The following is a 13,252-nucleotide window of genomic DNA, read 5'->3' as shown; positions in this document are numbered from 1 at the left end:
AACCTAGATTTTGTGCTCAGGACTCTGGAGTGGGACTCGAACCCACAACCTTCTGACTCAGAGGCAAGAGTGCTACCACTGAGTCACAGCTGACTGTGCAGTAAATGCTGACATTCCTATAAAACATCTCTGTTAATTTCCCTTTTTGTAAAATGATTCTTCTCATCAGGGTAGAGGAAAGCAGCAACTGTGTCCCTAACATTAGCCTCTTCTTCGGGAATTGAAGGTTCTGCAAGCCCTAGGAATCCCCAAATGTACTCCAAACTTGTTCAGACTTTATCTGTCGACACCCAGCAGGTAGTGACCAGCAATGCATCTCAGTTAAATCCGAAATCAGTTTTATAATGCCTCAGTAAATCTAGAAGTCTGGTTCTCTTCCAAGGTAATGGTTTGGTAATGCAATAGAGTAACATTTTTACAATAAATGTAATCTTAAGCCACAATAGAGTGCACAGATACCAACAGCTGTCCAAAACAGCAAATGTATAACTAGAATATTTGAATGAATTCCTTTTTTTATTGAATAATTAAAAATAAAGTCCTCATGTCAATTATTCTGGATAAAACTATCAAATTTAATTTAGTAAAACTGCCTTAAAAAAACAATCTTCAGGAGAAGTATTTGCCAAATGTTTTTTTCACATGTCTAGAAACAAATGATGCAACAACTTAAATTATTTTTGCATGTCATGTCAATTGGAAGGACATAATTCATGGCTCTTCTGGCTGTCACATCCTTTCAAAGGATAAAGAAAAGTTTGCTCAACACTTTTTTTAGGGAAATAATCCCCCTTTAATAATGAACTATTGAAACTTTGAATTCACTTCATTTTTACAGACTCAAAGGTCCCCATTTTCTACTCAGTCAGGAGGTTCAACAGCAACTGCTCCAGTGTTTACAAAGGTAAATGAGAAAGGATTCATTCATCTAGACATTAATGCTTTGCCACTCACACCACACTTTTCAAGGCATGGGATATCTCATTAGCCAATACAGAAATATAATGCCTTACCAATGTTTTCCTGTCCCCAGAAGCACCTTTCATGTTTTGGTAGTATTCCGATGAATATACATTATGGCTTTGTGGTCCCAAATTTCTTTGGTAATTGGGGTGAACTGCGGGCATTATCAATGTGGATGGAGACTAGTGTGGTCATAATTTAGGACAGGATCTGGTTATCCTGTGTCTCTGCCCCATTTGTGCAGTGCTGGGGTTCCCTGAGGGGATTGGGCAAAGATCTTATGGAAGGAGGCAGGACTGGCGAGCTAACATCTCCTGTTGGAATTCTCGATAGTCTTACCTCTGGTGTCCCCAGTACACAGTAAAACTGCATGAAGCAGACATACAGTACTTTCAAGTAGGCAGAAGTGGGGGCCTGTCAGATTCTGAAAGGCAGGTTACCTAACAGGAGCCAATCACAAAGTGATCAGTTGCTGTAAAAAAAGCAGCCTACTTTCATCTGTCTTCAACCAAACCTGCCAGCACTACTTCCCAGTCAACACTGCTAGTTCCACTGCCTCATGGACACCCCAGATGTACACTACTGGGACAGGCCTACCCCCGGGAATTCCAAAGGGTTCAGAAGTGTAAATATTTAGCACATGAAGTCCTGTTCTGTTGCTGTTATGGAATTGAGCATGATCACAGTGTTTCGGCTCCCTTGTCTTTGTCTCCTTGGGGAGGAATTGATCTGGTCGCTATATGCGGCAAAATCACAAACATGTTCTTTTTGAATTAATTTACAATGTCACTACACATGGCTGCCAGAATTCACCCATATGAGTACTGCTGAGTTCACACATTGATCCATGTAGCTTAAAGAGTAACTAACCACAATGGTAAGGGCAAAGGTCAATATTTGCAGAAATTCGGGTCGGGGGCTTCCCGCAGGTGCAAGCCCCCGACCTGCACTTACCTTGCGCACCGGCCGTTGAGCTCTGGGCTCCCGTGGAATTCCGATCCGGGGCCTAGTCCAGCTGTCGGCGCGCAGTGCTTGCGTATCCCAGGGGCGCAGTTAGTTCGATGCGTCCCCTGGGATCACGTGGGCCATGGGCAGCCAATCAGAGCAGGGAATGCTCCATTCTTAAGATTGACAGGAAGAGCTGTCAAGACTTATAAATACTACAGCCCCAAAATAGCACTAAATCTTCAAATAAATTTTTTTTTAAATCACATTTTTAAAATAAACTATAAATTACATGAAATAACTATTTTAAACAATAATTTAAATTTTTGAAAAAATAATTTTATTTTCTAACGGGGCTAAATTAAACTTACCTTGCTTTAAAGTATTTAAAAATAATAAACATGTGGAAAAAATGTTTTAATTTTAATTAATTCACCACTTACCTTGTAAAAAGCTGGCCTTACGCCTGCTTTTTAAATGTCTAAATTCTGCAGGCTTACCTTCCCAGAAAAACCTGTAAAAAAACGAAGTTCGATGCGCACGCGCAGCCTCCCCCGCGCACGCGTTCGACCTCTGAACCTCTTCGTTCAGGGGAACGGAAGTGCTGGTTTCCCGCGCATGCGCAGTGCATGCAGGAAACCAGCACTTCCATCGGGCCTACGGGTGAGTACCCCATGCGTACTCACCCGTGGAGACCCGAATTTCTGGGCCATTATCCCTAGGTTACCAAAATACAAGTTGGGGGACTAAAGTTTCCTATATTACTATTGGAGTGGGCTTCTACTATATTGATGAATAGAGATTGTTATTCTTGTTACAACTGTTCTCATATATGTCTACCTGACACTATTGTGCTGAAAGGTCAAGTTTTATCATCCGATTACATATGGAAAGCATGAGGACTGATGGTTCTTGTAATCTATTGTCAAGCTAAAAAACAAAGTTCTAATGACCACCGTCTAACACTGAGCAAAAGATCTTCTGCTTTAATGTGATTCACATTCCCTTTAAAACAATACCTACTAATGAAAACAGAATAAATGCTTGTGAAGCTTACTGTTTATAAAGGCATATATGACACTCAAATTCTCCCTCACTAGATCCCCTATGTGAAGGTATTTCAGAAGTGGTTGGAAAATGATATGTGCAGCTCCAGAGAAACCTTTAGGGGTTGAGAGCAATTCTTGGAAAGCAGCCCTAGCTTCAAAGTTATTTTGTTACTTATGTTGACATCTAATGCTAGGCGTATTATATCATATATCACACTGTTTGGAAAACAACTAATATCTCAAACTGCAAATGCAGTCGTACAATTCTAGATACCATGGGCTTTGGTTTATGAGCGTTAGTAAAAGAAGTAGAGATGTTTAGTAGACTGTCTTAAGAAGGTGTCAACAAATTAGTTATCTGTGTTTAACCATGTCCTGAGGACCCTTAACCCTCAAAAATGTTAGGGAAAAGGCCAATTTAACTGAAAAGTCTTGTTAAAGAGCATTCAGAGGAACTCAAACTGCATTCCAGAACTACATAGGCACATTAAAAGATGCCCATTGCATGCAATATCGTCATTCATAAAAATGGTGCATGGCTTTTCTGGCTCTTTTGCTTCCCTAAACAAAAGATTTTCATGAAGTGTTTCTTTAAGGAACTGTTCACTATGTTTCATGGTTTAGTGTATAATGTTACTAAGTAAAATAATGTGCTTTCTTCTTATAGTGTGTGCAGGATGTTACATCACCAAAAAGTCAGTTAGTTGTACTGGAGTGCAGAATCCAGGGTTCCTCCCCTTTAAGTGTGCAGTGGTACAAGGAGGAAAAGCTAATAAAGGACTCTGCAGATTTTCGAATTTTAAGAAAGAGTAAGTGATATCATATTGCACTTTCTAAAGAATCTTTGTTTAAAATCAGTATAAAGTGACTAATGATTCTTGTTGAGGGTATGACTATGTCCAGTGTATCTCCATTTCCTCTTAGTAGCAAAGTGACTAGGACCACATAATGACTTCACCTTAAAGGGTCAGTAGTTTTTCCCCTTCGCTAACCACCGCTACCAATGAATCCCCTACTTTATAGTAAAAATAAATTCCTACCCCACCTCCCCTGAAAAAAACACCACAAAGGTTACCTCTATAACCCTTAATGCCCCTTCTCAACAGATTTCACTCCAGCTCTATTCTAAAGATCACAATTGACCCGAATTGAAAAGTCAAGTTTTACCATTCGATTAGATATGGTGAGCAAGAGGAATGATGGCTCTTGTAATCTTTTGTCAAGCAAAAAAAAAGTTCTAATGACCACCATCTAACTGTCTATTCAGCATGTCCATTATTCTACTTTGAAAATCCATTAAAATAAAGTTTTCATAAAGAAAAAGCTACTTTAAACATCTTGCACAGTGTAAGCATGTTTCTTCCTCTGCACCCAGGTGTAATTCTGGCTTGCTGATTCAAAAATTTGACTTAAGAATATTTAAATCAAAACATGAGTATTGTAAACTATGTATCATGTTAACAAACAAAATCATGGGATGAAGGCTCGTTTACCCACCTCTTTGAGTTCCTAATTCCAGCCTCATGATTTGTGTGGGCATTGCGCATGGGCTAAGGGAAGATAAAATCATCATTAATCTGCTCTTATGAGATTCCCAGCTGGTATAACAGTTTATTTGGACACTGGCCAACCTCCCTCCTTTTCTGATGCTGAAGATGAGCGATGTAAAAAAACAGAAAGGGGAAGGAAGTGTATCCTGTTTTAAAAAAAAATCAACTTCAATGGAAAGGAAAATTGGTTGGGATGTACAGTGGGCAGCCGAACTATTACCACCAGTTTACTGCTCTCCAAGATAGAAAATGACCCCCACTGTCTTTGCATCTTGGAGCATGAAATCACAGCAGTAAAATGTAGTCTATACAATTCTGCAATAAATTAATTGTCTAAAATCTATTGATTAATATTATTCAGCTGTACTAACAATAGATTACAGCTGTCTGATTTTCTGGGGGCTTGCAGCATTGTAATGGCACATCTATGTCGTAGTAACCCTTGAACGACACAAAAGAAAGAGAAAATTATGGAGTTAGTGACTTATGCCATTACTTATGCCGTGTCATATTTTCCTGTAACTTTTGCACTGTTCTGCCATTACCCTTGGCAAAAACAGTAAGAAGTTCATTATCATAGCTCCACCCTCCCATTAAAATCACTGGCAATTTTCTTGGCTTAACATTAGTTTTCACTCTGATGCCACTTAGACTCCAGGGCCTAGAAATTCAGTATAGCCAGTTTTGGGGCGCTAACGTTAGCGCCCGCCCGACTTTAGCGCCCGCCCCAAAGTTGCGCCCCCTTCGCCGAAATTCAGTTGCTTCGCCCTAAGAGGTTGCTGGAGCACTAAAAGAGGCGTTACACGACTATCTTTAGGCGCTAAGCCGGCGGTGCAGAGGGATAGCGCCGAGGCGGGGCGCAGCGCGGGTGCGGTCATTTTTTGATTGACAGCAGATCCCGTGGCGCCGGCCAGCTCTTCAAGGGGGAAGGGACGATTTGGTCTGCTGCCACGCCCTGCACACTGCAGCTTTCAGACTAGGCCTCAACACTGCTGCTGAGGCCAAGGAGCCATGGCAACGCATGATAAGGCCCGTGAGCGTGCCCTGCGCTTCTCAGAGCGTGATCTGGATATCATGCTGACAGCATTGGAGAAGAGGCGCAGGATCTTGTTCCCAGACAATGGCAGGAATCCCACCCACCGCGTCTACACCAAAGCCTGGAGGGAGATCGCCACCAGGGTGTCGTCCTACGGCGATGCCCCCAGGGACAAGGTGCAATGTCGGAAGAAATACAATGACCTGACCAGGATTGTCAGGGTGAGTACCCTTTCCACTCTCCTCCTCATTCTTGCATGCACACCTGACATGATGGGCAAAGGGACCTGAAAGGCCTAATGGGCAGCCCTCAGCCAGCAGCTTTGGGACAGTCATGAGCATCAATTGCACATTCTGCACTTTACACACTGGCCAAGCTATTCCACCATGAGAGGCAGTGCACACTAGATCAGGGCTACACTCTGGCCAAGCTATTCCACCATGGGAGACAGTGCACACTACGTCACGGCTACACACCGTACTTAGAGCCCATCCTTTCTCTTGCAGGCTAAACTTGCGAATAATCGCAAGCGCCGCGACATCACCGGGGGAGGCCGCGCCAAGTTCCAGAAGCTCACTCCCCTGGAGGAGCGCGTGAGTGGCCTCATGGGAGGCCGCGTGATTGTGCCCAGAGCGTGCGGAGAAGCCGACCCTCCGCTGCCCGGCAATGGTAAGGACCTCGCCTTTTGGCCCTCTCTCGTCACACTTGCGCATCCGAGCTACCTCCTTTGCCACTGTGCCACCAATGCGCTGAATGCCACCAGTCATGACTCTCTCGCTGACGCCCTCTCCTCACTCTGAAGCTACTCTTGTGCCTTCCTGCTTTCAGCTGGTGATGAAGAGCTCCCTGAAGCTGCCAGTGACAGCCCCTCCGAACAGGAGGAGGAGGAGGAAGAGCAACCCGGACCATCAGGGGAGGACTCAGGTCCCGCAGCAGAGGGCGAAGTGTTGGACACGTCTTCCCTGGACGAGAGCCTGGAGCAACTTTCGGAGGGGAGTGCAGCTGCTGGGACCAGTGGCGTCCAGCCACCCAGGAGGGCTGCGGGTGGGCCGCGGCCTTCCCCCCAGAGGGGGGAAGGATCGGAGGGGAGTGCAGTTGCTGTGGACATTCGGCGCCAGCAACGTGCCAAGGGTCGCCTAGCTCGGACCCCTGCTCCCCAGCGGGAGAGTCCCGCCTCCAGTCCGGCCACCTTCACCTCGGAGGAGGTGCGCCAGCTGGACCAAATGGCCGAGGATTCGGACCGCCGCCACACAGAGCTCATGCAGGTGGTGGGACGGATGCCTGAGGCCATCGAGTCGCTGGCGACCAGTGTGCGGGAGTTTGGGGCATCAAATGCCGAGAGTGGCCGGATGATGATGGAGGTAGTGGAACGGATGCCTCCGGCGATGGAGTCGCTGGCTGATGCCGTCAAGTCAGTGGCGGATGTGATGCGGGCGCAGACCAGGGCAACAGGGGCACTCACTGCTGCCACACGCGCTGCCTCAGCCAGGCATCGCCAGGACACCCGCCGCGCTGCAGCAGCACAGCGATCCGCCCTTCGGCTGATTGGTGCGGATCGTGCAGTGCGTGCCCGGGCGAGTGCCAGCGTGCGACATCACCAGCCAGTGCCTCCAATACGCCAGCTTGCCCACATTGCGCCATCCGTCGCCGCCACTCCCCCAGTGGAGCGTCAACGGCAAGCGGCTGGAGCTGATGGTGGCCATGCACATGTGCGCCAATCAACAGCCGGCCCCTTGAGGCCCAAAGCCCGTGTAGGCCGCCCCCCAAGGCCATCTGGCGGAAGGACATCTGACCCTCAGGCGCCTTCCCCCAGCCTCGCAGCAGCCACTGGGCAGAGCTTGCGGAGGAGCAGCAGGCCGGGCAGGGGCGCCAAAAGGCTGGACAAGGTCTCGCCCTCGCGGGCCACTAAGTAGAGGGTGTGGCCAGCTTTCATTTTATATGGCAGTGGACATCTTTATTTTGCCCATGGTTGTTTTGTTTATGGGTATGTTTTTTGCGTTAAGGCCGAGGTTGAGGCCTGGTTTGTTCAAATGTGGAGTTACTCCTCCCCAGGTTGTGGGAGTGAGTCGTTTGTTGCACTTTTTGTGGGGGCTGTTGATTGTTTTTGGGATTCATGTGGGAAGGGGTTTCATTTTTGTCAAATATAAATTTATCTTTATTCAGACAGTGTCCATGGTTGTTCTTGTTAGTCTTTGTTGCCTTTGCCGGCTGAGGGCTTGCGGAGCGGCTGCATTCATCTTGCTTCATGGCCACAAGGCATTCCCTGACAGGGGGCTTAGAAGTTACGTTCAATAAGCTGGCGACGGACGGCCCTTGGACCTTGTCGCTCCCTCCTGGGAACGTACTCCTCCTCCTCCTCCTCCTCCTCCTGCTCCTCCTGCTCCTCCTGCTCCTCCTCCTGAGGTGGTGGTCCAACGTCAGGTGGCAGTGCCTGAATCCTGCGGAGAGCCAGGTTGTGTAGCATGCAGCAAACTACGACAAATTGGGAGACCCGTTGCGGCGAATACTGCAGAGATCCGCCGGAACGATCAAGGCAGCGGAACCGCTGCTTGAGGACCCCAATAGTTTGCTCGATGATGTTTCTGCTCCTTTGATGGCTCTCGTTGTATGCCTCTTCCGCAGCGGTCCTGGGCGCGCGGAGCGGGGTCATGAGCCAGGTACACAAAGGATAGCCTTTGTCCCCGAGTAGCCATCCTCTTGGGGGAGGCTGTGCCTCGAACATGTCATGCACAGTACTCTGCCGCAGGATAAAGGCATCGTGGCAGCTGCCTGGAAAGCAGGCATTGACAGCCAGGATGCGCTGCTTGTGGTCACACACCAGCTGCACATTGAGAGAATGGTAGCCGTTCCGGTTGCGATACTGCTCGCCATGCTCCAGAGGTGCCCGCAAAGCCACATGCGTACAGTCAATGGCGCCCTGCACCAAGGGGAAGGCCGCGAGTCTAGCAAATCCCACTGCACGCTGATGCTGGCTCTCCAGGGCCATGGGGAAGGAGATGAATTGGCGTCTCCTTCTGAAAAGGGCATCGGTCACCTGGCGGATGCAGCGATGCACGCCGAACTGGGATATGTTCGCTATGTCCCCAACAGCGGATTGGAAGGAGCCGGTGGCATAGAAGTTCAATGCCACCGTCACCTTCACTTCCACCGACAGAGACGTCCTGCACCTGAGCTTTGGACGCAGATCTCTGCGAAGCAGGTGGCAGATCTCTGCAACCACCTCCTTTCGGAATCTCAGCCTTCTTACACATCGCGCGCCACTCATGGTGAGGTAGGAGCGCTGCTGGCGGTATACCCTGACTGGGTAAGGCCTATGTTGCCGACGCCTGTTGCCCCCTCTGCCTCTAGCCAGGGCTGCCCCTCTGACCCCGCGTCTGCGAGCCCTACGCACATGGCACTGAAACTCCGCGTTGGCACCCCATGCAGCCCCCATCAAATGCTGTCAAACAGTCAAATTTCCAACAGGGCACTTGCAGCGCTTTGGCCTGAGTCCAAAAATACCTGAGCTATTGCTGCACGAAACCAGTTAGCTCTCCTCCTTGTTGTGTGTCCAGAAATCCGTTGCACAAGAGTGTTTGCTGCAAAATGGCTGCCCTTTATACTGCAGGGTACGTGCCCTTTAATTTGCGCTCCCCGGGGCCCGCGTCGGCTGTGTTGCGTTCCATTTTACAAACGCTCTGGCCGCCAGCCGCACAATGGGGCGGTCCGACTGAAGTTTGGAATCGGGGCACGCAAAGGGCGTTGCACGAGGATGTGATGTCATTTTCTGCGCGCGCAGCCGGGCGGCCGCTAAACTTTACGCCGGCGCTAAGGGTCCACTTAATTTGGGGTGAGGCACAAACTGCGCTGCGCCCGGGCGCTACACGCATAGCGCCCGAAATTCACTTCTCTTAAGGCGCTAACTGCTGGCGCAACCAACTGAATTTCTAGGCCCAGAATAATTATGCTGATAGCCTGACAGCAGCGTGATTTATTGCTCCGAGACCGGATCCTTTAAACATTTTTCCAATGCCAGCAGAAAATTTATAACCAACTTTAGCAACAGCAATTGGACCAGAAATCCTGCATCTAGAAAACAGTGCTCATTGAGTACAACAGGCACCGTTTCTGATTTAGGATTGCCCTCGTATATCCAAGATGCCTCGGTGCCATACCTGGAGCTCTTCCGCCCAACTCTCTCCCGGTTCCAGTTTGAATTGGGGTAGTGTCGAGTGCCAAGCCTGCCCGACTGTTCCTGCTTTATATAAAGTGATAAAGCTAGTCCACATCCTACTCAATTATACCCACACACAAACTCCATTGTTCACACGATCCTCTTGGTACCTTTACATCTGCTGTTAGCAGCACAGCTTCTGATTCGCTGCTATGCTCGTTGCAGTGTATTCTAATAAGAAATGCAGGAAAATATGGAGTAAATTCTCAATGGTGAGATTGGCACACTCAGATGGAAAGATTTAGGGGGCAAAATTGGGTCGCTACTGGAAGCGCCCCGCTTCCCTCTTGGGGAGCGGTGAGTGAATGTCGCGGTGGTACGTGCTGCAGCACCACGCGCATCAGCACGTAGCGCCGCGGTACTGCAGGCCTTCCTCCCCTTATTAAAGGGGAAGGGCCGAGCGCAGCGCGACCCGGGACCCAGCTGGGCCACCAGGGATCAGAGTGCCGGCAAAAGAGCCCGGCACTCAAGAGAAGTTCCAGGCTCACGGAGCGCAGCCGGCATCCCGTGGGGGGGCTTCGCAGGAGACCGGAGACTGCAACGGGGGCAGGTGCTGGCAGGCGGCCAGCAACAAAAATGGCCGCCCGGCACCTCCCCTATAATTTGCGCCGCCCCTGCCACAGATAGGGCCCCCTGACCCTGTCGGACAGTAAGTCAGGGGGCGCTATTGAAGATCACAGTCAGAGCGCGAGCGGGGTGCTGCGCATGGCGATGATGTCATTGCCGGAGGCGCAGCAACGCGGGGAACTAACGGTTGCTGCCGCCGCTAACCTCCTGCTGAATTTCGCAGGAGGCGTTAGCGGCGCTGCGCCCAAGCGCTAGTTGCTTTGCTCTTAGGGCGCTAACGGGAGGCACAAATCAACCGAATTTTTCCCCCTAATTAATGTGTATGCCGCCAAATTCGCTACTGCAGGAAAATATGGGCCAATAACTTAATTCCAATGCATTCCTGCTATGTGCTGGTGCAGTAGAATGACAATCACGGACAAAGTAGATTCACATAGTATGGAAAGTCTGAATGGATGTTTCTTCACTGGGCACAAATCAATGAAAATCGGTAGCGCTACCCCAAATGTGTACCAGTGCCACTGTGAGCTCTTAGGTTATCAGGGTCACACATTTGGAAATTTTAAAAACTGCTGCCAAGATTGAAAGCCTGACGTCAGCTCCTAAGTGGCTGTTATTAGTAGCACAGAGCCACACGGTGCCACTAATTAAAATTAAACACCAGAAAAGCTATGTGCCACCAGTCAAAGAGTCAAAATACGATGCATGTTTACATCATTCTACTCTTCATCAGTATGCAAATGATCACAGTAATGCTGGTTGGGAACAGCATATTAACAGAATTTACTGACACAACTCAATACAATTTATAAATATTTTGTCACTTCTCAGTAGTTTCTAGAATCTTATTTACAGAAAATAACATTTTTTTCTTCCTTTCTTTGTTTCACTTGTGTGTCCAACCTGTAGAGGCATGTTTAACAGCAGTACCTGGTAAGCAGTATTTTTTTGTATCTAACATTATTCATCTAACAGAAACAAATAGAATGCATCTAAATTAAATATGTTTGGTGATTATTATTTCTATTACTAAACAGAATTGTTAGCTGGTAAATTACTGTCGGCCGTACAATAACCACCTGGCTGGGCACGGATTAGGCTCCAGTTATTGAGAGTGCAGAGGAGCTCATAGTTAACCAATTATTATCACACACTGCTAAATTACTGTTGAGAGGCAGTGACTTGTGGAGCTATTACATTGAAGCCGTGTGTTAATATTGTTGAGCTCATTAGTAGTGGCATAATTGGTGTTTTAATGGAATTCCACCCAGCACTGTTTAAAAATGGCAGTCAGGGTCTCATGTACATCATAGGACCCCGATTTACTTATTAAAAGGGCATACCCCCTGACTCAGGCAGGTGCTGGGGATGTCCAGAGGTAGGCCCTTCCATAGCTTACATTGGATGGACCGAGAGTGAGGGCGTAGCCGTAGTTCCAGCACTTGGTCCTTGAAACAGCACTTTCTTTGCTTTCTATATTCTAATGGCCTGGATTTTGTGGTCAGCGGCGAAGTGACAGTGTTCGTCGTTGACCTCGAAAAAAGCAGTCCACAAAGATTTCTCTGGCATGGATTTCACCTTTCCTGGTGTTAATTTCATTCTGGCGCCAACATATAGGAGATCTCCGGCATCCAGCAACAGTGATGTCATCAAGCAGGCTAAGCAGCCAATCACATTGAAGAGTTCTCACAGACAGCAAACCCAGAAGTAAAAAGCACTGATTATCCTTCACATTTTAATCATTTTATACAGAGCAAAATAAAAATTGGGAGATACACATAGGATTAAGGTAGAAGGTGAAATATCAAAAACAAACTTTAAAAAGATTAATTTGTATTATTTTAAAAATCTATGAGAATTTTTATCATAATGGAGAAATTTAACATTCCACAAATATAAAATTAGTTTTTCAGGGCCAGAGAGGTTGTTCAGCAGTAATTATGACTTAGTACACTGTTAAATACCCAGTTACACCTCATTCAACAAGGCTTAACTTTTTCAAGGGTTTTCACAGCGTGATTAGAGCATAAAAAGTGGAAGTTCACGTCAATTCAAGTGATTTGTAAGATTTCCATCTGTGAGGACTGCAACAGCGTACCCTGTGGAAGAACAGGGAATCACCAACAGCAACTTCTGGATTTGCGCATTTAACTGCGCATGTGCGGGTGACAGAAGTTGCTGTCAGATTCATAGAGTAATGACGGCGAACGTTGACAGTTTTGCTGTCATTACAACTGCAAAATCTGGGCCTTTGTGTTGAGAAATCATTGATTAAAAGGTGGACTCAGTTCCCATGTGCTACTTCAAGGATGTAAAGGCTGTTTAGTGTAGTCAAAAAGGCACTGACCATAATCAGTGCTTCTCATGCTCCATCTGATAATCTATTATGCAGTCATTATGCTGAAAGCTGCATTGCAGGCAAGTAAAACAGTAAAATTATGATTCATGGGCATGTTTAATTTAATTCATTGGAAAATCATAGGCAATGCTCAGTTAATGGTTTAATACTGTAAATACAGTCATTTCTAACCTAGTAAGTTAAGTATTTACTCAACTGCATACTTGTAGTGAAATAATGAAAGGCCGTAAGAAAAGAGGAATGCAGATTCATCCATGATATTGGGATCTTGTGAAAATGGTAAATTGATGTATTGGGCTAGATTGACACTCATCGGAGGTCCTTTTAACTATTATCAATGAGCGAAAAACAGGCGATAACGAATTCTTTATAATCATTCTGGAAACTTATTCTTGAAAATGTCACAAGATTGCAAGCATGGACATACAGTAATGGGAAAGCTGTAAGGGATATTCTGCACTCAACTGGTTAATGACAGAAGTGCTCAATGACATTAAAATGCCTGTAATTGGGACAGATGTGCAATAATGTGCTAAGTGGCTGATAGAGCAATTTTGTTGCTCCATTTTC

At 47.0% G+C, this 13,252-nt stretch overlaps 2 protein-coding genes across 8 annotated transcripts in view; both read left to right on the top strand.

Annotated features, from left to right (window-relative positions):
* LOC147114040 (myotilin-like) overlaps positions 1-13,252 on the top strand; it is a 153,814-nt gene that overhangs the window by 28,507 nt on the left and 112,055 nt on the right. For 5 of the 7 annotated variants that reach the window (XM_085995572.1, XM_085995580.1, XM_085995579.1 and 2 more), the window contains exons 3-5: positions 839-904; positions 3,625-3,766; positions 11,233-11,256. In XM_085995572.1, the coding sequence (XP_085851698.1) occupies positions 839-904; positions 3,625-3,766; positions 11,233-11,256 (232 nt within the window). The remainder of the gene's footprint in view (positions 1-838; positions 905-3,624; positions 3,767-11,232; positions 11,257-13,252) is intronic. The other 2 variants (XM_085995575.1, XM_085995576.1) reach the window with 1 other exon arrangement.
* LOC147114041 (uncharacterized) lies at positions 3,782-10,687 on the top strand. Its single transcript, XM_085996097.1, has 3 exons — positions 3,782-6,212; positions 6,372-6,904; positions 10,670-10,687. Exons 1-3 carry the CDS (start codon positions 6,149-6,151, stop codon positions 10,685-10,687), a joined length of 615 nt encoding a protein of 204 aa, XP_085852223.1. The 5' UTR covers positions 3,782-6,148.

Source organism: Somniosus microcephalus, chromosome 8 (genome assembly GCF_052327205.1).
Source record: "Somniosus microcephalus isolate GS21.2 chromosome 8, FLI_Smic_1.0, whole genome shotgun sequence".
NCBI lineage: Eukaryota > Metazoa > Chordata > Chondrichthyes > Squaliformes > Somniosidae > Somniosus > Somniosus microcephalus.
Note: the sequence above shows the minus strand (reverse complement) of the source record. Positions and strands in the feature narration are given on the sequence as shown.